Genomic DNA, 24,261 nt, shown 5'->3' with positions numbered 1-24,261 from the left:
TGTGTGCCAAGGGAAGTTGTGGCTGTCATCAAGATGAATACCATGCAGTAGAGTGTGTGGTGGTGTGGTCTTTCCATGAACTTGCTGATTGGGTGGGTCTTAGAGACCTAAATTACCACTGTGGGTGGGCTACACCTTTCTGAGTAGGCCTCCCGCCTAAGGCAGAGAAAGAAGTAACAGCAGAAAAATCATTCAGACCTGATTATCTGTCTTGTCAGGAGGTCAGCCAGGCTTTCTGGCTGCAAAGCACACAGGCATTGTTTTTGTTTATAAATAAGTGGAATGTTGGGGACCCGCAGGGCTGGATTCCTTAAAATCTTTTTAGCTTACAGGGCTTGTACTTGCTGCTTCTGACATACGCTGTGGCTGCTTCCTGCCTAGAGTTTGAAATCACTTAGTGTCTCAGTTCCCACTGGTGTATTTTTATAATTTCCAATTAAATTTTTAAAGTATGAAATCTTTCAAATTTTGAATCTTTTGAATCTATGTATCATGAAAATATTCCTAGGCAAGTAAAAATCTGTCATTACATTTGTGTGGACTTGTCTGTCACCTGCTGCCTGGGAAGTTTCAAATGCATAGTTATCATGAGAACTTCTATAGGATGCTAAGTTCAGGTTTGTGTGTGTGGTTTTTGTAAAGATTACTTTTAGTTTTTTGTATGTCAACATTGAGATTTTGAGAGAGCAAAGCTTAGCTGTTTAGATGGAACTAACCTCTGTATGCTATGAATGCTATGAATGTGATCAGATGTACATTTGATCATGCTGTTCTATTTCAGAGTGTGTCTGCAATTCCCTGGGCACCATGAAGGAGCACTGTAATGGCTCTGACTGCCACTGTGACAAAGCCACTGGTCAATGCTCATGCCTTCCCAATGTGATCGGTCAGAACTGTGATCAGTGTGCACCCAATACCTGGCATCTGGCCAGTGGGACCGGCTGTGAGCCATGCAATTGCAATGCTGCACATTCCTTTGGGCCATCCTGCAATGAGGTGAGGGACTGTGACTAGGGGTGAGGCCTCTGAGATGCCCATCAGGTGACTTTGCCCCATATGGAGGAAGGCCAACATATAGCACCCAGCTTGGTATGCGGATATATACTGGCTGCAGTCTCTACTTGTCCTCCTTGACTGAGACAATGTTATTGTACACAAGGTCCTCATTTAACCCATCCATAGCATTTCAGTGTAGTGTCCAGCCATGGATGCAGACTCACATATCATTCCTTCCTCTTGTCTGGCCCTCAAATCAGTTTCCATAGTTGATTTGGCTTGAAAGGAAATACAGAGCCATCCGCAGCATTGCAAAAGTACTGTCACCTGCTGGCATAGGCTAAAACTGACACACCCCAGAGTTAGATGAACAAGAGGTGGCCTAGGATTGGTGGCAATCTATGGAAAGAGTGAAGATGCTGAAATCCTCCCAAGCTAGAGACCTTTTCAAGCCCCTTACAAGAGAGCAGCTAGGAAGTGCTGGTGGGACACCTTCTCCCCAGTCTGCACTACAGGTGTCCAGGTTCCACTTCTGTCACTTAACTGGGTTGGGACAACTCACAACTAGTTTCTTCACTGAAACCACCTGACAGGTCTTCTGTTTGGACTGCAGTTCACCGGACAGTGCCAGTGCATGCCGGGCTTTGGAGGCCGTACCTGCAGTGAGTGCCAGGAGCTCTTCTGGGGAGACCCTGATGTGGAATGCCGAGGTAAGGCCAAGCCCCAAGCTGATTCTTTGGTTGGTTGGGTGAGGATGGGGATCTTAGGTCTGCATGGGCCTTTGGTAAACTCTAAAGTGTAGTCAAAATGACATAATAAGTTTGTGCTCTTTTTTTTTTTTTTTTGAAAGAACTAATCTAGCCTTAATGGATAAATGTGTCTAGTAAACAGAGGGTGTGCTCATTTCTTCAGCCCCACACCAAGGGGAGTGTTATCTGTCTTGGTACACAAACAGGCAAGGACACGTGCACACCCTACAGTATACACAGTCTCAGTGAAGTGAGACTACATGAGCCATGCATGCCAACAAACTGATCTGTTTCCTTCTCTGAGCAGTATTCTGTGGACAGCTCCCTTAATCGTGCTTGCACAGATGTGGTTACTCCAGTAAGACCAGTCAATTCCAAGACTCAAGCAGACTCTGAAACAGGCTGCTAATACAGCGCCCACCAGTGAGATTAGAAGGGGGTGATAGAGAACCCTGAGTTAAGTGAATATGGTTGGAGTTCCAAGTCTTTTCAATGTGATTCAAACCCAGATTCTCACTCAGGCAGAGAGTTCTTAATAGAACTTACTGCAGAGTGTGGTAGCTCAGCCTGTAAATGCTAACACTTGAGTCTGAAGCAGGAATAGCAAAAGTTCTGGACCAGGCAGGTCAGCATAATAAGAACCTATCTCAAAGAGAAAAAACAAACAAAAATCCCACTTATTAAAACCCCACGAGTCAGAAGGATTGCTTAATTTTTATATGTTACCCTTGTTTTAACCAGGCAAGTTATTTTTTAGATCTTAGAAAAAAACCATTTATTTATTTATTTATTTATTTATTTATTTATGAGCTGTTTAAACTGTCATCCATCTGTTCTCAACTTTTCCTTCCCTATGTTTTATGCATATTTTGGGGTAAACCTTCCCTATAGTTAACTATCTTACATGCTTCTTGATGTATTTTTCTTGTAGGTCCTTGTATAACTCAAAATGTAAAAATGGCCTTTTCCTCTTTGGAGTACAGTGATAACAAGAAATAGCTCTTCAAGGAGTAGCTAGTTCTTCAGTATCTCCTATAGATGCTAGAGACCTAGACTTTATGCCTTAGAATAGGAGGGTGAAATAGTGGTCCAGACCTGAACAAATTGCATCTGATTTTTCAGTGAGGTGAGGTTTGCTGGCGGGTTTATATAGACATTTTAGGTAATGGTTTGTTTCGCACAGGGATGATGTTCTTTTGTTCATAAATAAGTACATTCCCATTCATAGTTCTCTAACACCCCATGTCGTTTCCTAGTAAGGTTTGACTTTCTTGCTTCCATTAGAAGGTCCTGAAAGCATCACTGTAACGCATCACTGGGCATACCCTCTCTGTCTGCTCTTCCCTTTGTATTTCCTTTTTCTCCTTAAGATAACAGACTTGCTGTAAAGACACTACAAAAGATTATTATGCTGGCTTGGTCCCAGTGGCTCAAGGGCAGCAGGAAGGCAGGCAAATGGAGTGACCCCATGCAAAGAGCACATTGATGGGGCCACTGCCTGATTTCAGTTCAAGCAGTGCCACATGTACCTCTCTCTGTATGGTATTGATCTTTCTAGTTCTCTATTTCTTATTATATGAAAACATACATAGTTTCATATAATACACACAGAGTTTACTTTTAAAAGTAAATCATCTTTCCACATTTGTCACTCTTAGATCCCAAGTTTTCATCCCTTTAGCCCAACCACTAAAAGTTGTTTTCAAGCCCCTTGGAAATACAGTTTCTGGATGTGGGCTCAAGGAAAAAACACCCTAAGAGAGACTGATAGGACCTGGATATACAAATTCTGTTTTCCTTTGCTTCCTCCCAAATCATGCCATCATCCCAACCTCCTCTATTTCAGATGGAACCAGGAAGTTCCATCTCCTAAAATGTCAAAGTCTAGGGTGCTTGACCTAGTCGTTCACACTAGCAATTTGTTCATCACTGTGTTTTTTAACATAACACTCTGTCTTTCCACAGTCTCTGAGATGGGGAAGTGGGGGTTGTAGAAAGGGAGAACTAAGCATACTCTTGGTATTCAGGAGCCAAAAGAAATGTATAGGGCTCTAGCCCCCATTCAGGCAGGCCCCTAAACAAGAATCTGAGACTTTGACAAAGACTCAGATTTACAAAGCCCCAAAAGAGAAGCCTGGAACTACCAGGGTTGGAGAATAGAGTTCATTGACAGCCCTGGAGCTGTGGGTGGCCTGGGTGGCAACAAGGCTTCGTGTTGGCTGAGGGCAGGGGCAGCAGTGTGGAGTGAGACACAGCTCAGGGATCTTGATACTGGAATGCACTGACAATGGGAGGACCCCATAGAGCATCAGATATTAAAGACCACACTCTTCTGGTATTACATAGTGAATTTCCAAACTATTCTCAGTTGAAACAGTTTGTTGAAGGGCACAAATTTGGACTTTTTGCTGCCATCCAGAAACTGCTTGTAGAAGGACTTAGGTCATAGTTAAGTCATCTCCTTATGGGGAAAAAAATGTAGTTATGTGAAAAGCAAATGATTGGAGCCTCTGGCATACAAATGGTTGAATGTTCCAATTGTTCAGGCGTTTTGGGGCTCTTGGCCTATTGTGCCAAGTCTGAACAAGCCCACCACTGTGCTGGAATGGAAAGACATCTACCCAGGGCTGAACGTGCTAGTTCAATGTACAGCCTGAAGCTTTGTTCTGTATCCCAAAAGGGTCGAGGTCACAGGAGGAATCTTTCTGTCCATTCATAGATGGCAAAGGGAAGAGTGCAGTGCCCTTGTAAGGCCACAGGTTCCTAAAAGGCCAGTGGCTTTCTAATCAGTGAAATTGCAATGTCAGGGCATAGCTGTGGGCTCTGGGTGGTGGGCTGGGAAACTCTGTGTTACAGTGTTCACCCCCTGCGTGGGAAGACCTAATTTCCATTCGTCAAGACCATAAAAAAAAAAAAAAAGGAAATACCATACATTCCTTGCCTACATATTCATTCTTCCACGATTACTCCCCTCCCTGCACCCTCTGCTCTTTGAGATAGGCTGACCTTGAACTCCTAATCCTCTGTTTTGACTTCCCAAGTGCTAGAGTTAAAAGTACTCACCACCAAATCCAGCCTATCTTCTTTTTTGTTACTTCCATTGTGACTCAGGAAATAAGACTGTGTTTGAGCTTTTAGAGAACCATAACTTCAGTTATGAAGAAGGTTTGTCTTGTATAATCCTAAAAACAGAACACATGTACCCCCGAGTTGGGCTACACTTGATAGGTGAGCATGCTATAGACAGCACAGCAACTAACCCAGATTTATTTACCCTGTAAAGCTTTGCATTCATTTCTTGATAACTTGTCTGTAGCTCTTTTGTGCTCCAATGCCAGACTTAATAGTACAGATAGGCAGAATGGCCAGCAAAACCTAACATGTTTACTCGTTTAGTCTTCATTTAAAAGCTTGTGGACCCCAGGAATGATGGGAGCTGGAATCAGTTGTCCTTCAACTTTTATTCCAGACTTGAAACTTTGTTACCAAGATCAGAAAAAAGAAAGGGATTGGAATGTCAGAAAAATGAAAACTGCATATAAGAGAATAAAAGTATTAAGATGTCCTTGCTATCAAGAATAGTTTTTTTTTTTAATATTTGGAGACTGCCATGGCACACATAAGGAAGTCAATAGACAACTTGCAGGGGTCAGTTCTCTCCTATCATGTTACTTCTGGGGATTAAACTCATGGTCATCCCTGTAGCCCTTTGTTTTTAGTGAAATGGTAACTTCCATGCAAACTGTCAGCAAATCTTTAACTTGTAGCAAAGGCTGTGGTGATGCTTATGGGCAAAGCTAGGGGTAGGAAGTGGGGGCAGCAGATACCCACTACTTGATTCTCAAGTTGCATCATTTCTATGTTCAAAATCAGATTTTAATTTCTAATATAAAGAAAGGTGAACAGTCGTAGATGCACAGTGAAAAGTGAGTAGGTAGGCCTGTCAGGATACACCTGTAATCCTAGTTCTTGTGGGAGGTAAATAACTCAGAGCCATTCTTCACTACATAATGAGTTTAAAGCCAGCCTGGGCTCCATGAGGTCTTATCTCAAAAGGTGCTCTTGCGTAACCTGAAGGCTCTTAATGGGCTATTTGGGGGGAAATGGGGCATATAAATTTTCAGAGAACTATTTTAGTACTGAGCACTTTTTAGGTATAGTATACACACCTTCTTTTTTTTTTTTTTTTTTTTTTTTTTTTTTTTTTTTTTTTTTTTTTGGTTTTTCGAGACAGGGTTTCTCTGTGGCTTTGGAGCCTGTGTCCTGGAACTAGCTCTGTAGACCAGGCTGGTCTCAAACTCACAGAGATCCGCCTGCTTCTGCCTCCCAAGTGCTGGGATTAAAGGCGTGCGCCACCATCACCCGGCTATACACACCTTCTTAATTATATAGATACAACAAATAACCTATGCAGATGAATATAGCCTTTGTTATAGCTGATGGATCTCAGGCTCAGAGGTTAAGTGCTTGCCCAGAGCCATACCTCTAATGAGGGCAGAACCAGGACCACAGGCGGGCCTGTGGAGCTCAGGGTCCTTGCTCTTGCCAAAAGTCTGGTGCTCCTGCCAGCAGCTGGTGTTGAAAGAGAGGAAATGACTATCCTAGCTAGAAGACAACACAGACATCATATCACAACATGCCTATGAGAAGGACCCTCAAGAAATGATTTTAGCTTGGGTTCTAGGAAGGTTTGGTTTCACCAGGTAGTGAGATGCTTTAATGTTAAGTCAATGAAGGTGGATTCTGTTCAGTGAGCAGAAAGAGGAGACTATAAGGAAGCAGGAACCTTACATGTCCAAGAAATAAGTGCATAGGTGAATTCCCATTGTCAGAGAAGTTGGTTAGTGTTTTCAGTGGTTTCTAAGTCTGTGCAGTATTGTTTGATTTAAAAAAAAAAACAACAGCCTTAGTAACAGAACAGCATATATACACAGATAATAATGGAGTTAGGTTTTTGTCATTGTTGCTGATGATATTTTCTTTACTAGTTTTTAAAATACACATGATTAACACTTTTTGCATATATACATACATACAGACAGACGCACACACCACACACACATACATATATACATACATATAATGGCCAGTTTGGTTAAAACAGCAATAACAAAAACCCAGACTGTTCAAATGTAAAAATTACATCCTTTGGGCAGGTTTTATTCCCAGGTATTGAACCCTTAGCCATGATAGCAGCTCCACTTCATGTAGTAACATCCACCTCATATTCACTTTTAGCACGTTCCCAGCATGGTAGTCTTTCTGCCTGTGATAGCAGCTGTCAGAATGCTGTGAAAGTAGTTGCCAGCTATAAACATACTCACAGAAAACATGGAAGAATAAGTCATCAAGAATCTTTAGCAGAATTTTTAGATGTCATTCTTTCTCGTGATCCATCAGGCTTTGTGGAGGATTTCTTCGTCATAGTTCTTCAGCAGTGACAGGTATGCAATGGATCTAGTTCCAGTGAAGGCATCTGTGTTGCCTGTATGGCCCAGCACTTTGTCAAAGGAGATATAGTTGTTAACTGGATATGGGCAAGGTCAGCATATTTGAAATAACCACAGGCAGCAGATGTCTGAGCAGTTTACATCCTGCCACAATCAGACCATAGACCACTGTAATCCTTCCAAAGGGTCTGGGCAGTACACGAATTCACATAAATGTGTTTTAAACTGTTCCATCCCCTAGTACCACACCAGATCAAACAATATAGAGTTATTTCAAGGGTTAATCCAAGCAATCATTTGAACAGTAGCAGATCCTGCCCAGAAGTGAACACATCTACTGTCTACCACTTAGAAGAACATATCTGTTTGTCCCTCAAATAGGCTTTCTTTCTTTTTTTTTTTTTAGAGCAGCCAGGTCAGATGTATCACAGGTAAAACCCCCTATGATTAATTAACCAGAGACAGTCTATCTTTCATTCATCATCTCTTTCCGTGAATCCTTCATCTTCAAATTTCTTTACTTCATTCATTCTATCTGGATAAAGGGATTCCCTATCTCTAAGTGATAAGAGATGTCCAGTTTGTCATAGAGTTGTATGTATTTGTTGTGGCAGACATCGCGGGTAAGTTTCCAAGCTTTTATAATATGTAGATTTTTTTACTCTGGAGAGAGACAGAGTGAGCAAGAGAGAGCACACTTGTGTGTGCACGTGCAAAGAGACAACCTTCACTGCCGTTCCTTAGGAGCTGTCCACCTTGTTTTTTGAGACAAGATTTTTCATTGGCTTGGAGCTCACCAACTGGGCTCAGCTAGCTGGCCATCAGTCTCTAGGAGCTATCTCCCAAGGGCTGAGTTATAAGCCATCACTCTTGACGTTTTAATGTGGGTACTAGGGATCAAAATTAGGCCCTGTGTTTATGCACCAAGCACTTTACCTAATGCACTCTCTCTCCAGTACCCTGGAGCTCAGCTCTTCTCCTGAATATCATACTCAGTATGGATTTCTTATTAAAGGACCTCAAAGGTACCCAGACTGGCAAATCTTTCAGGTAACCTGGAAACTTCTCTGTGAGCAATGAGCATGCCACGTATGGTTCCCCAATATCCTACATGGTGTAGTCTCATAGTCTGAAAATTCAAAGGGGCAGCACATATTCTTTCCTATATAGAGGAATGGAGGTGGCCCACGTGCATCTCTAGCTGTGTTGGGAGAGTGCCAGCCAACTTCTAAAGGCATAGTTGAACTCTGTTTATGGGGAAACCAGTTAACTGTTCAGAAACAAAAAATCTTAATGAAACTAGGGTCTGCAATTTCAACTTTTTCAATACAGTCATCACTTAACAGGTGTGTTTGGTAGTATTTCTGGCAATTTCTCAGGTTAACTTTCTGTTCCTTGGCTTTGAACGTCTCAGAAATACCAATAACACTTTTTAAAATTTTTTATTTATTTTTGTTTTATATGCATTGGTGTTCTGTCTGTGTGAGAGTGGAACTGGAGTTACAGCAGCGAGCTGCTGTGGGTGCTGGAATTGAATCCAGCTCCTCTGGAAGAGCAGTCAGTGCCCTTAATCACTGAGTCATCTCTCCAGCCCTACCTATAATACTCTTATGCTGATAGTTCCCTGACCTGTGTTGCCGACTTTACCATCAGCAAAGACTTTCCAGGACTGGATATGCAGCCTTGATGGCAAAACCAGTCTTCTTGTTGACCTGTTGATGACATGAGTCATATATTCTGTTGGTCTCTTCCTTTTTACTGAAGACTATTTTGATATTGCAATTTAAACATTTTCTTTAATTACTCAAAATTAAAGTCCCTTAAATAGTCACGTTTTGTTGTAGCAGCTACATTGAGTCAGCAGCCCATCTAGAAACTACCTGGCTCCTTTAAAACACTAGGTTACTTTGCTTCTTGTGTTGCATTTTACAGTTCTACTAGATGGTGGGAGCTTGGGAGAAAGCTGCATATTACCAAATGAAATGGAAACTTGTTCTTAAAACTTAACAGAAGTGTTATCTGAACTCTTCCTATTCACTTGAAAAACTGACAGAGGTAGACTTGGCCAGGCCTTTCCCTGGTCTTTTTGGGTCTCCACACATTCCACTGTAAGATCCCACAGTGAAATGATTTAAAGGAAAGTTCGGCCTATTGCACGCCTGTGACTTTAATATGCTGCCTGCTCATCCAACTCCCCTGGCTGACCTGGAACTCAGATATCTATCTGCCTGCTGGGATTAAAGGCGTGTGCTACCACAGCTGGTTGAAATCTCTTTTTAATCTTCAAAGGGACGATAACTTCACAAACTGACCATGAGATTCTTTAATTTTTAAGGAACATAGAGAACAAATGGTATAGGAATCATACCTAATGTGATTGACAGCTTAAGTGGCTTCTGGTTTGATAAATCATTGCCTAAAAAATGCAGGGAAACAAAATGTCTGGTGCTTAGAAAGTTGTGATCTGGGGATTGTTCATTTTAGGTTTATTCATTTTAGTTTTCTGTTGACCAAGTTTACTGCCTGGTACTCAGTGCTTTGTTTTGTGAGCAGGTAAGTTTAATTATTTAGGTGCTATTTCTTTAGGATAAGGCTTCTAGCAAAGGGCTCACATCAGGATGTAGTCTGAATCATCTATACTGCTGTTGGAGGTGGGAGCTCAGACTTAGAGAGTGCAGCGGTAGGATGGAGGCCGAGATGGGCTTCAGAGATGCAGAGTTGACTCCTGGCTTGGTCTTTTCCATGCTGTGAGACTTGAAATAGGTCATGTAGTGTTTCTACCTTGTTTCCATTCCAGAGAAATGGTGATAACTATTTTGCCTAACCCATAGGGATGGTGTGAAAGTTAAATGGTGTGATATATATAAAACATGTCTATAATGCTTGTGCTGTATCTGTTGATTTTTAAATTACCATTACTCTTATTAAGAAAGAGTCAACAGGGTTGAGTCATGTATGCTAGGTCAAGCCACTGTAGGCTGTAACAGTTTGAGGATTTTAATTGCCTACTTTTGTCACTGATGCTTTTAATGTCAACTAGCATTTCTGTTTCCTTTCCAGCCTGTGATTGTGATCCCAGGGGTATTGAGACACCACAGTGTGACCAGTCCACAGGCCAGTGTGTCTGTGTGGAGGGTGTTGAGGGTCCACGCTGTGACAAGTGCACCCGAGGGTACTCGGGGGTCTTCCCTGACTGCACACCCTGCCACCAGTGCTTTGCTCTCTGGGATGTGATCATTGGTGAGCTGACCAACAGGACCCACAAATTCCTGGAGAAAGCCAAAGCTTTGAAAATCAGTGGTGTGATTGGTCCATACCGGGAGACCGTAGACTCTGTGGAGAAGAAAGTCAATGAGATAAAAGACATCCTGGCCCAGAGCCCGGCGGCAGAACCACTGAAAAACATTGGCAATCTCTTTGAGGAAGCAGAGTAAGTAATTAGTAAGCTGAAAATCACTCATGAAGGTTTTTCAAATTTTGAATAACCAAGATTTCTCAGGGTAGTACTTCTGCTAGGTTTTCTTAGTTCAGTTACTCAGGCTCTGGGCCCCTTGCTTATCAGCAGTGTTCAAGGTGAGTAGAACAAGTGTGAGTTCAGTGTTCCACTTCAGTCTGTTGCAGCAAAGCTGGATTTGAGGCAGAAGGTCCATAGAGTCTCAGCTTTGATATGTATGAGGCTTGTGAATGTGGGTAGCATGTTAATTCCTGAGTCTCTCTCTTGCCATTGCCCAACAATGATTGATCTATGCAATGATAACACACTCACAGAAAAATTTTGACCCCCTAAATTGTATTTTTAAGTATCGCTAATACTAGGGAACGCCCATGGCCACAGATAAGACTCTTATTCCCAAATTATTTTTCTCTTCAGCTGCTGTCCTATGAAAGGCATCATTGATGTAACCATGAAATGCCTGCAACAAAGCAACCTCCTCATTGGGCCTTCTCTTGATATTCATTTCTTTGATGCAATACTGTTTCTTTTTATCAGTTAAAGCAATATGAATTGAGTGGAGATACAATTGAGCGCCATGTTTCTACACTGTATCCTAGCCTTTTCCCTGCCCTCAATATTTCACCTACTGTTAAAAGGAACCCCAAAACAGCATGCAGTAAGACTTAGGAATTGAAGGACAAAAAGGAAAATGGAGATGGGGGTGGTGGCACAGGCCTTTAGATCTCAGCACTAGGGAAGCTGAGTCAGAAAGATCACAAATTAGAAGCCAGCCTAGGATATATGGTGAGAACAAACAGAGAACAGCAACAAAGAATATGTAAATACACTCTTTGGGCTGGAGAGATAGCTCAGTACTAAGAGTACATCAAGTCCTAGGTTTGTTCCCCAGTTCAGCAAAAATATCAATATATTTGAAATTATTGCCTATTTATACATGTGTAGACATGTGCCTGCTAGGGTATATTTATGGAGGTCAGTGGGCAGCTTTTCCCAGGTCATCAGACTTAGCAGTAAGTACCGTTTTACCTGTGGAACCGTCATCTCACCAGCCAGGTGAGATGGTTCAGCCAGGTTTATTTTAATAGCAAGATTTTGAGACCTGAAAAGAAGTGGAAGCCTTTGGAATCAGTCGGTTAATAAAAGAGAAACACTGGGGAAAATTATCACCAGGAAAATCATTCTACAAATCCTATAATCTTTTTCAGTGCTTGTTCTTTGTGTTGGGTCATTCATGGCATCCTTTCAGCTTAAGGAGCATTAAAAAATATACTTATTTATGTATTTGGAAATTCAAGGTATACCCAAGCCTTGGAGCACATGTAGAACACAAAATGTGGAGGAGCCAATTCTCTTTCTACCACTTGGGTTCTGGGGTGGAACTTGATTTGTCAGGGTTAGCAACAAGCACTTTACTGACCTTGCCATCTCATCAGTTCTTAAGTAGCATTTTTTTTTTAAAAAATGCCCAAGGTTTTAGTTTTTTTCCTCTTTAGGTGTGTGTGTGTGTGTGTGTGTGTGTGTGTGTAGGTGTGTAGCCTTTGTGCCATGGAACACATGTGGGGGTCAGAAGACAACCAGTGGGTAGTCAGTTTTCTCCTTCCACCATGGGGCTCCTGGGGATCGAGCTAAGGTTGTCAGGCCAGTAAAGTTTTAACTGCTGAGCCATTCTATTGGCCTGTTTTTAGAATTTTTATACCTTACATGTTTTGTTGTTGATTTTTTTAAGAGACAAGACAGGGCCTGTCTAGTCTGTTGCTTAATGAACCCAGATTCTTGATCTAAGGTGGTTATCCTCCCTCAGCATCCAGAGTAGATAAGAAAAGACTTGCCAGGATGGCTGCTGGGTGATTTTACAGAACTTTACAGCGACTATCATATTTCTGAGAGGCAGTAATCCCCAGAGATCATGTCTTCTTGAACATTCCTCCGTGGTATGTGTGCACACAAACATCATATATTATACACACAAGCAGGAGAGAAGATGAGTCTCGAGTCCGTGTTTCATTCTCTAGAGATGATCACTGCTTTTCAGCTTTTTCTAAATAAAAGGGTATTGTTTTGTGGACAGAAGAGACTTCTCTGGTGCAGCTTTGCTTGGAGCATAGAATCTTTGGAAAGCTGCTTCAGGTGGCTCCTGCTGTCTTCATGATAGGTTGCAGGGCTTCCTCTCATCATGTTCCATCTTGAAGGAGAAAGCTGAGGTGAGGTGAGGTTCAGAGAAAAGGTTTTTGGCAGGTGAGTGGGAGACATTCTTCAGCACTGGGTCTTGAGTCTGTGGACTTAGAGGCCTTGCAGCCACTTAACATCGAGAGCTGGCAGCCTACACTGACCCTTGCTCATTTTACATCAGAGTCCTGGAACACTCCACCACCACTACCACCAAGGAGCTGAGGCTTCACTTGTGTTTTTCTTCAAAGTATTTGGTGACAAGCTGTTAGCTCTAATTGTCTTTTGTAGGAGTAATGTAGAACATAGAGGAATTTGATGAAAATGGAGGGAGAGGAACTATACTAGTGGCCAATGTGGTGAGATTTGACAGTTTGGGCCAATTTTTACTTTTCTTTTTACAGGAAATTAACCAAAGATGTTACAGAAAAGATGAGTCAAGTAGAAATGAAATTATCTGATACAGCTTCACAGAGCAATAGCACAGCTGGACAGCTAGATGCACTGCAGGCAGAGGCAAAGAGCCTTGACAAGACTGTGAAAGAACTGGCTGAGCAGCTAGAATTCATCAAAAACTCCGATATTCAGGGTGAGGACTTGTGCAGGAATCTCAAACTTGGATAATAAATAACCCTCTTAATACTTCCTAAAAAAATGTTTTTTCTAACAATTTTAAATCTTTGTTATTATTATTATTATTTTTAATGGTTTTTCGAGACAGGGTTTCTCTGTAGCTTTGGTGCCTGTCCCGGAACTAGCTCTTGTAGACCAGGCTGGCCTCGAACTCCCAGAGATCCGCCTGCCTCTGCCTCCGGAGTGCTGGGATTAAAGGCGTGTGCCACCACCGCCCGGCTAAATCTTTGTTATTTTAGTCTTTGGCAAAATGGGGCTTAAAGTTTTTGGCTTTCCAATATAGTACCTGGGAGCAAGGTGTAGCAGAGGCTCCATTGAGTTAAAATGTGATCCATTTCCCCAATTTAACTCCCTACCCTTTCCTTAGCCTTGTGAATATTAAAAACATTAAGTTGTTAATTCTACAAATTCTTTCACATTTGAGATTACTGCTTACTTAAGAAATAACTTTTGAAACTATTTTCCTTACTAATATCATGGGCTGTATAAGACTCTCCCCAAAGAGCAAAGGTAAAATACATTAATGACACAATTCTGCATTATACATTTTTTTTTCGTAGGTTCCCAAAGCCAAAATTTATTGTGTTCTTTTTTGCATATAATAATCATTTTAATAGAACCAAGTAGATAAACAGAAACAGTCATCTGGTTATCTCCAGGCTGCCCAACACCAGGATTTAGATGTTTGACTTTGTGTAGAAACAGCATGATAGCTTAGTTTCTCATTTTCACCCCAGTGTTTGGCACCCTCCATATTTTGACCAGGTACTAATGGGACAGAAGAGATTTACTGTTCATTACAGGGAATTTCTACTTCTAAAGATTTTTTTTTCTTGAATCTTAGAGCTTTATAATATAATTCAGGGCCACAAGATACCAAACATGGGCCCTGGTTGGTTAAGAACCAGGGACAAGGAGATTAATTGTAGGCAATCTCACTTCTTGCCCTAGGTGCCTTGGATAGTATCACCAAGTATTTCCAGATCTCTCTCGAGGCAGAAAAGAGGGTGAATGCCTCCACCACAGATCCCAACAGCACAGTGGAGCAGTCAGCACTCACCCGAGACAGAGTAGAAGATTTGATGTTGGAGCAAGAGTCCCAGTTCAAGGAAAAACAAGAGGAACAGGCACGCCTTCTGGACGAACTTGCCGGCAAACTGCAGAGTCTAGATCTGTCAGCTGCTGCTGAAATGGTGAGGCTTGGGATTTGGTCTCATTTTCTGTGTTCTCCCAGGAGATTGAGAAAAATAACAAAAACCTTCCACCTTGTCTTTAGTATTGCATTTGCAAACCTGCTGAGGTGACTCCAGTGCTCAAGGTGCTGGGGTACAATGTGGGTTAGCCAGAACGAGTGCTTCCTAGCCTATTCCTGCCTCCAGTTGTGTGACCACCAAGAGTCAGGACACCACCCCACCTCCCACCCCCCATCGTCTGTATCAGCTGAGGGGCTTCTTACTGAGATTGTACCCTTTTTATAATGTGCCCTAAAACAAAACAAAACAGAAAAAACCTTGCATGTTTTCCTTTGAACTACAATATCCAAGTGGAAGAATCGAGAATTGTTCAGAGATAGACTTTACCAAGTTTTTCCATCAGTGTTTGCTAACATCCTTTGTTCCAGTAATATTACCTGGTAAGGATTAAAGTCTGAACTGTCCTAGAAAGCAGATTAATTTCTTAGATGCTTTTAAAAAGTAACTCTGGAGCCATATGAAATTGAGTAGTGAGCTTAATAAAAATCAGGCAGAAAGCCAAAAGAAAGCCAAGCCAGTGTTTTTCCTCCAGTTTCCTTATTGTTTTTCATGGGAGGAACCAGAGAGAACTGAGAGCTAGTTTTACATACATACCAATATTATTTTCTAGTTTTTCTCAGCCTAGACAGAGGAATTTAAAAATCAGGTAGAAAGCCCGCAAAGAAGACACCCATTTATGTGGTTTTGGGCACCCATGCCTACCAACCACCCACTTCCAAGTTCCTTCCATTACAAAACAACAACCTAGCAAGCTGAGCTGCTTCTAACTTACTGGAGACGGTGAAAAACTCCACTAACCATTCTGTAGTTTCCATAGTCCCTCTTGCCCACTACCCACATGCAGTCTGAAATAGTCAGCAATTTTATGGATACCTGCAAGGTTTAGACTTCATTATTGCATGATGCTTTACCACACAAATTTCTTATCGCGATTTTGTTGAAAAGAAAAAGAAGGCCTAGCTTCAGCATAACTTATACATAAGACTGCACAGCTTCCCACATTTCCACATAAAATGCTAGTTTTCTTCATCTTTCAGGATTCCTTCTTTACAAATCCTAATGAGAAAAATTAGTCATTTAAAAATCTCTACAAATTGCAGTGAAGTGCAGCTAAGCTTGATAATGGGATTCAGCTTTTTAACAGAGGGCAACTTAAGAGTGGACAGTATGTAGGTGTGAAGAAATGGCTCTGGCCTTCTAGATGAGCATCCTGTCTGTGCAGACTTTTCTGATAAGACACAGTTTGTTTTCTTACTCGTCTTGTCGTCAGTATCCTACGAAAGATTTCTGTGGGCTCTGTACTGCCATTTTCTTGTGAAGGGTCTTTCCGTCTTCGTGTCCCTCAGGCACTTCTCATCCTTCATAGAGAAAAGCTCAGCCATGCTGGTTTTTATCCCTGCTCATGTTTGCTGAAACAAAGCAGATCTACTGTGTTGCCAGCCTGTTTCTAGAAACAGCATCCATAAGGCTCTAAGTTCAAGTCTTGAGTAGGACTTTTTTCTTCCATAGCAAATAGACTATAATTACTCTAAAGTATTTTATGGGCTATAAACCTGATATGTGAAAGATCCATATTTTAGTTGTTAACATATGTGGGATTATAGTTATTTTACAATTATTTGGACCAAAGAGTTCACAGTATCTCTACTAAAAACATTGTGTCTTTAAAACAATACTTTTCTGCTTGGAGATATTCTGGTAATTGCTTCCCATTGTAGTAATCCCTGCCTCTCTTCAGTACAATTTCCATAAAAGTGCTAAATATAACTTTCTTCCTGCACAGCCCTTTCCTATCATACAGCATGCTTGGAATTTCTGTTTGCATCTGTGCACCATAGCCATGTGATGGCCTTTAATTTTCTGGCAGAGGAAAAAGGACTCAGTGCTAGACGGGTGGGGTGGTTAAAGGAATGTGGAATAGCGACATCCACCTTTGTTCATACAAACTGTCTCCCTTTCTGTCTGAAATGTTCTAGCACTTTTGTCAGTTCACTCCTGCTTCCCTGTCTATATTAAATCCTCAGTACTCTCTGTCCTTTGGCAACTTTTCTCACTACATCTCATCTGTTCTTGATGATGTGAGTTACATGTCAAAGTTATGTACCAGATAGCAGACCATATTCACCAGAGTTCTTGGTGCTGGGCCTAACCAGTTTCAGAGTACCTTCCCATCCCAGTCCAACTCAATTCTGACTCTCATACTGATAGAACTTGATAAAGTAGGACTCATATGCTATCCCTCTGCATTTGAGTAGAAGGCATTGAGATAAGTTCAATGGAAGCAAACTGGCTGGCGCCTACATCGCAAACACTTCTTAAGTATCCTTGCCGAGGACCACCTGTGTTCTCTGGGTCACCCAGCTGTTCGGTTGCTGACTTACCCTGAACTCCTGTGCCTGACCCTTGGCTTATTGCAGACCTGTGGAACGCCTCCAGGGGCTGATTGTTCTGAAAGTGAATGTGGAGGACCCAACTGCAGAACTGATGAAGGAGAGAAGAAGTGTGGGGGGCCTGGATGTGGTGGTCTGGTCACTGTGGCCCATAGCGCCTGGCAGAAAGCCATGGATTTTGACCGTGATGTTCTGAGTGCCCTGGCTGAAGTGGAACAGCTCTCCAAAATGGTAAGTCATTTAATGGACTCAGGTTTTGTTGTTTATTGGCTTGCAGTTGTAGGGAGAATTTGAAAGGAAAATCAGTTTCACATGCTGACCAAATTCACTGACCTTGTGAAAGCTGATGTGTCTGTGTGGTCAAAAAGGTTCTTATTTGACCACGTGTCAGTGAGGTTCTTATTCCGACTAAGAATTTACTTTCTCTTCATGGGAATAACATGTATGTTAGGAGAAAGCAGCATAAATTTTAGATTAACAATAATTTGAGAGACCGTATTATTGTTGTACCACACAATTGGGCAATGTTCTAAAGTGTCTCATACCCTTCTTAGATCACCAAGTGTTTTTAGAGAAGCCAAAAACAGCTTTGAAACATTTTTAATGCTAGCCCTAAAAATACTGAACAGGAATTTCAATTCCTGTGCATATTGAGTGCTTTTAGTCTATATAAAAGCACAATATTTTGTTTAAAATATTTAAAATAGGAATTTGTTTCTGTGTTTGTCAATAATACTTTTTATACTGTTTGACATTCTGGGCTGCTTTAGATAGAGCAAGTTACTTTCATAGATGGCTTATTCTTCATGTTTAGGTCTCTGAAGCAAAAGTGAGAGCAGATGAAGCTAAGCAGAATGCTCAGGATGTCCTGTTGAAAACAAATGCTACCAAAGAAAAAGTGGACAAGAGCAATGAGGACCTGAGGAACCTCATCAAGCAGATCCGAGACTTCCTGACTGGTAAGTAGTGTTTCTGTTCTATTTCCACTTTCAGATAATTGTTCCTACAAAGTTCTGATTGAGAGGCAACAATTACTATCTGCGTTTCAGTTAAAGTAACAGAAGATATCCCTGTTAAGAATTATCTTCATTTCAAGCTGAGCATGTAGGTACATGTCTGAAATCCCAGTACCTGAAAGGTAGAAGCAAGAAACAGGCATCAGAATCACCATTGACTACATAGAAAAACTATAGGAGATCCAGCCTGCCTTAAAAAGGCGGGGGCGGGGGGAGCATTTTAAAAAACAATATGTGTACAAAGATGCCCATGGAGGCCAGAAGGGGATATCAGATCCCCTAGAACTGGCATTGCAGGCATTTGTAAGCCGCCCAAGTGAATGTTATCTCCAACTCTGGTACTTTGATGAGTAGTAAGCACTCTGAACTCTGTAGACCTCCTTTTCTTAGAGTATATGTTGTAAATAACCTTCCCACATGTTCTGCAAGCACTGCCACACCAAGTAGCCTACCAAGAAGCCAAAACATTTACCCTGAAAACTGAATTACAACTTCTATCATTAGGACCTTGAAGGAGTTATTTTTACAATGCCCCCAAGCCTTTGTCATCTATATTCAGAACCTCACAGTCAATGTTTTCTGTGTAGAAAGAAATCTCTAGAATCTGGTCCAAATTTTAAGTTTGATTATAGTTCACATGCTATCAACATGGATACTAAAGGGTTGCAAGAAAACTTATAATTGAATCAGAATTAGTCAAGAAGGGTATTTATGATCTCACATAATAGTCCAAAAATAGTGTAACTTCATGGGTCTGGACTCGTTCACTCTGCCTTTTCTTTCTTGCCTACTAACTACATTCTTGAGATGGCCCCATCATTACAAATTGTAGTCTGACATGAAGACACTGGCTGATGGAAGAAGAGGACCCCTCCCTACTCCTTTGCTAGCCCTTTTAGGAGGAAAGAAACCTTTAGGCATTTCCTTGCATCTCGCCAGAAATTAGCCATGGCCCATACACAGATGCCACTGGAACTGAAGTGTGACTCTAAAAGCAGACTAATAAGAACTTGGTGTTCATTTGATCCGAGGAACACTGCCCTGTTAGAGAAATGACTACTAAAAACTGCTTCCCCATGACAACTGGAAACATGATGTGGAACCTGTGACTCAACCATGTATTTTTTTTTCTCCCTATTTAAGTTCTTTGGGGTCCATATTTATGTTCTTAGATAGTCAAAAAATAAAATCTGACCTATATAATTAAAGCTTAACAACACATAGGAAAATCAAGCTCCAGAGTTTTGCTGAAAATAGACTGCCTTGATTCTTGTTGCACTCACTCCCTTCCAGAATTTCCTAAATTTAGATATCTGATAAGGAATATCATGGGTTTTTTTTGTTTTTGAGATTAAACTCTCAAGGCAGTCCTAGCTATCCCCACTCACTATGTAGATCAGGCTAGCCATGAACTCAGTCCTGCCTCTTAAAGGTTGGGAGACAGATTGTACCAACCTCATGTTAAGTGTGAAGCTTTGTCACCTTGCAGCCCCAGCTTTAAATGCCGGCCTCAATTTTCCATAACCTGAAGCCACAGTTAACCCACAATGCTCTCTGCCCATTCTCCCCAGCCCAAAAAGTCTTTCAAAACCTGTGTGGTGCTGGGTGGTGGTGGTGCACGCCTTTAATCCCAGCACTTGGGAGGCAGAGGCAGGCGGATCTCCGTGAGTTCGAGACCAGCCTGGTCTACAAGAGCTAGTTCCAGGACAGGCTCCAAAACCACAGAGAAACCCTGTCTCGAAGAAAGAAAAAAAAAAAACAAAAACCTGTGTGGTTCCTCCTCTTCCATGACCTCTCCAGCCTAAAGCATGGAGGGGCTTGTCTCTGAAATGGGAAGATTATATCCTTATAACCTTGCAAGTACTGACGTGCTGCAGCTGAGTGAACCAGCTCTGATTTTTGTCTTGACTTTTCAGAGGATAGTGCTGATCTGGACAGTATTGAAGCAGTTGCTAATGAAGTACTGAAAATGGAAATGCCTAGCACTCCACAGCAGTTACAGAACCTGACAGAAGACATTCGGGAAAGAGTTGAAACCCTTTCTCAAGTAGAAGTTATTTTGCAGCAGAGTGCTGCTGACATTGCCAGAGCTGAGATGTTGCTGGAAGAAGCAAAAAGAGCAAGGTATCTGAAGACACATTGGCCATCTGGGTGGGTGGGTAGGGTGTCACCTGCTGTAGCTAGCCTGCTATAAAAGAGAACTTTAAGTAATGAAGGGTCTTCCAGGAGGATATGCTTTCAAAGAAAATGCTATTTTCCCAAGAGAAAAATGTTTTCATGTTAAAAAGCAGTGTTGTTCTTCTGCTCAGCAAAAGTGCAACAGATGTCAAAGTCACTGCAGACACGGTGAAGGAAGCGTTAGAAGAGGCTGAAAAGGCCCAGATTGCAGCAGAGGCGGCCATCAAACAAGCTGATGAGGATATCCAGGGAACCCAAAACCTGCTGACATCGGTAAGGTATTTAGAGCTGAGCTGTATGGGGAAAACACTCACATGATGTTATTTAAGGACAAGAATTCTTGTAACACTAAAGATTATTTTGTAAAAATAAATGTAAATTATTTCTTAGTGGAAAATATTTTTATGGGAAAAAATAAAAGGGCTCCGAGACACATTAAACCCTTTTATTTTTCCCTCATCCAAAGTGAAAGTTTGTCTGAAACTAAGCACTATTGCTTCAGAATTTTAACTATTAATTAATTTTAATTATTTACAATTTTTCAAGTTAATGGTACATTTTAGAGGTTGAGAATCTTGAGTTTGATTTGCAAATTGTGGCCTGTTTCTCTGCCAACATTAGCTTTGTTAAACATTTTGCTTTCAGTTAGTTTTGTGGGTAATACTAAGTTTTGTGAAACATACTAAGCTGCTTCTAGGTTTTAAAAGACAGTGTTCGTCCTTCCAATGAGATCAATTATAGACCAGTGGTCCAGGTATCTTTTCTTCTGGGGTAACCCAATGTTTCTAGTATTCCTAGTCTCTGTGTCTTCAGTTACTAGCTAACTCCCACTTCACTACCTAGCTGACAGGAATTTCTAAAAAAATGACTGGAAGCTATCAATTTCCTTTTACAATAATCTGGAATTTTCATTGGAAATCCCTTCAAAGTTGCTCAATTGTGAATGTTCTTTAGCTAAACACATCAGATTGCCTGAAGGTGGTTCTTAACATCAAGAAAAAAATCAGTCGTAGCTTAAAGCTGGGCAGTGGTGGCACGTGCATTTAACCCCAGCACTCAGGAGGCAGAGACAGGTGGCTCTTTCTGAGTTCGAGGCCAGCCTTGTTTAGAGAGTGAGTTCCAAGACAGCCAGGGATGTTACACAGAGAAACCCTCTCGAAAAACAAACAAAAAAAAATCGTAGCTTATAGATCAGTAAACAAAAGCGAAATATGACACAGAAATGATGAAGCTGGGCACTTTATCTAAGCCAGTGTTCTCAACCTTCCTAAAGCGGCAACCCTTTGTTGTGGTGACCCCAAGCCATAAAATTATTTCATTGCTACTTCATAGCTGTAATTTTGCTGTTATGTATTGTAATGTAAATAAATGATATGCAGGATATCTGGTCGCAACCACTGATCTAAGCTATCTTTAAACTGCCAATGCTTCTGGTCTAGTGCAAACCAGCAGAGCAGCCTCAACTCCCCTTAACTTGTAGTGATTAACATTACACCTGTAGATTGAATCTGAAACTGCAGCCTCTGAGGAAAGCCTGACCAACGCCTCCCAACGCATCAGCAAGCTTGAGAGGAATGTGGAAGAGCTTAAGCGCAAAGCTGCCCAGAATTCTGGGGAGGCGGAATATATTGAAAAAGTAGTATATAGTGTAAAGCAGAGTGCAGACGACGTTAAAAAGGTAAGTAAATATTTGTAACGTCATAGCTAAGTTGATAAATAAGAACTAGTTTTTCACTTTGCCTTCCTTGACATTAATAGGATACAGACATCCCAATGACTTATTTTAAAAAGTAGCAGCCTTTGGAGATACATGAGAAATAATGAATTATGGGATCCATCTGTAAACTTAGACCCTCAGATCTCTAAACTTAGGAAAAATGGAATTAATGGGACTTGGAGTGGTACTCTAAAAGCATACACACTAGACTGGTATTTGTTCTGTAGCTCACAGAGAAAGGTCTTTACGACATAGCGAATAGCTAGCCACTCGAAATAATTTAAAGAGAAAATGGGGAAAGCTTAAGAGTCCCTCCAGAAAGGAGCAGTAGGAAATCAAACCTCACTTCTTGCCAGGCTTGTTTTGAATTTGCTACCTTTTGCTTCTCATTGGAAGGCACTGTATTTAGCAGATTTCTGTTTTACACATATATTTCATTTCTAAATTTACCTCCAAAGACAGCTTTTTAAACTTGGGAGTAGAGTCAGGGTTGTTAAAACTGCTACATAACCTAATTCTGATTTCTTCCTGTTGGAAAAAAAAAAAACCTTATTATTGAGCTTTTTAGTATTACAGAAAAGTAATTTAACTGCACCTGAGTTGGGAAGAGAGGCAAACCCTAAGAAAAATTACTTGCCAGTGTCAGACAACTCTTTCTTGTTGTTCTATTGACCTGTAGTTCTAAATACACAAATCTCCCGAATAATCTCATGAACCATTGAAAGAAAAATACTACTGATTTAAAAAAAAAAAAAAATTATTATGGATACAGTGTTCTGCCTGCGTGTTTGCCTGCAGGCCAGAAGAGGGCACCAGATCTCATTATAGAGGTTGTTAGTAACACCAAGTAGTTGCTGGGAACTGAACTCAGGAAGGGCACCAGTGCTCTTAACCTCTGAGCAGTCCCTGTTGAATTTTTTTTAAAGCTATATGAATGAATTTACTGTTTGTGCCCATCATTCCAAAAACCCGTATTCTCTACTTTTTTTGTTGTTGTTTTTTGTGACAGTCTCACTATGTTGACCAGGCTGGCCTCAAACTCCTGCCTACCACCTCCTTATTCACCTTCTCTTTATGTGTATGTGTTACAGGCTTGACCTCTTCCTTCCTAAACCTTTCTGTTCCTTCTGGTTTCCTGATGCCCAGTGTACTTTTGTATGGCTTGTTGAGCTTATTTTTCATAGTAAGTGCTCATCCAAATAAACACGGCTAAGCCCTACAGTAGATGACTTACAATTTCAAATTTTCTTTGCAATGTTTTTAAAACTTACAACTTAATATGAAGCCTGAGTACTTTGCTGATCCTAATCCAGACTGCTTGCCTGTCGAAAGATGTCTTTGATCTAATGCTACTAGATTTAACTACTGACATTACATTTCACCTGTCTTAATATGCACTGCAGGCTCTAGATGGCGAACTTGATGAGAAGTACAAGAAGGTAGAGAGTTTAATTGCCCAAAAAACTGAGGAGTCAGCAGATGCCAGGAAGAAAGCTGAGCTACTACAAAATGAAGCAAAAACACTCTTGGCTCAAGCCAACAGCAAGCTCCAGCTGCTGGAAGGTAAGTCTTGTCTTCTGGTTTATTGTTTTTTATAAAGGTGAAACATCTATTCATTTTTGGCTTAGGTTTTGAGTGGTCTGGTGTTGAGATCATATGCTATAAACGATTCATGTTTAACCTTATTGTTGTTATCTCCACAGCCTTAGAAAGGAAATATGAAGACAATCAAAAATACTTAGAAGACAAAGCTCAGGAATTAGTGCGACTGGAAGGAGAGGTTCGTTCACTCCTTAAGGACATAAGCGAAAAGGTTGCTGTTTATAGCACCTGCTTATGACACAGGAAAAGGGCTGTAAGGACGCTGCAGTGACCAAAGCAAACTAACTACATATGAAAATTGATGCAGTGACCTTCAAAATAACTCATCTATTTAATGTTTTTATCCACCCACTTTTGTATGGAGTTAAATAAAATACATTGGTTTTGTATAAATATATTTACTATAATTATTTTTTCTTTTGTTTTGGTCTTCATGAATCCTGCCAAGAAATGTTACTTTCTCTGTAAAGATGGACTTGTATAGCACTTTCTTACCTTTAGGAAGACACTAATTTCTACTATATGTATAAACAAGTTAACAATATTCACCCATTTTTTAGGTCAACAAAACTTTATTCCTTTTAAATCCCCAGTGGAGAATCCTGAGTGGAATTTAAACAGGAAGGATATAGAGTAGCTTTCTTTGTTGCTCCA

General features: G+C 41.0%; 1 protein-coding gene across 1 annotated transcript in view; it reads left to right on the top strand.

Annotated features, from left to right (window-relative positions):
• Lamb1 (laminin subunit beta 1) overlaps positions 1 to 23,998 on the top strand; it is a 65,765-nt gene extending 41,767 nt beyond the window's left edge. Inside the window, exons 22-33 of the mRNA XM_057782877.1 lie at positions 782 to 996; positions 1,610 to 1,706; positions 10,256 to 10,625; positions 13,223 to 13,407; positions 14,403 to 14,644; positions 17,122 to 17,325; positions 17,909 to 18,053; positions 20,027 to 20,234; positions 20,420 to 20,561; positions 21,790 to 21,966; positions 23,409 to 23,568; positions 23,709 to 23,998. Of these exons, the coding sequence (XP_057638860.1) occupies positions 782 to 996; positions 1,610 to 1,706; positions 10,256 to 10,625; positions 13,223 to 13,407; positions 14,403 to 14,644; positions 17,122 to 17,325; positions 17,909 to 18,053; positions 20,027 to 20,234; positions 20,420 to 20,561; positions 21,790 to 21,966; positions 23,409 to 23,568; positions 23,709 to 23,845 (2,282 nt within the window). The 3' untranslated portion in view covers positions 23,846 to 23,998. The remainder of the gene's footprint in view (positions 1 to 781; positions 997 to 1,609; positions 1,707 to 10,255; positions 10,626 to 13,222; positions 13,408 to 14,402; positions 14,645 to 17,121; positions 17,326 to 17,908; positions 18,054 to 20,026; positions 20,235 to 20,419; positions 20,562 to 21,789; positions 21,967 to 23,408; positions 23,569 to 23,708) is intronic.
• Positions 23,999 to 24,261: the final 263 nt, after the last annotated feature.

Source organism: Chionomys nivalis, chromosome 10 (assembly GCF_950005125.1).
Source record: "Chionomys nivalis chromosome 10, mChiNiv1.1, whole genome shotgun sequence".
Lineage (NCBI taxonomy): Eukaryota > Metazoa > Chordata > Mammalia > Rodentia > Cricetidae > Chionomys > Chionomys nivalis.
Note: the sequence above shows the minus strand (reverse complement) of the source record. Positions and strands in the feature narration are given on the sequence as shown.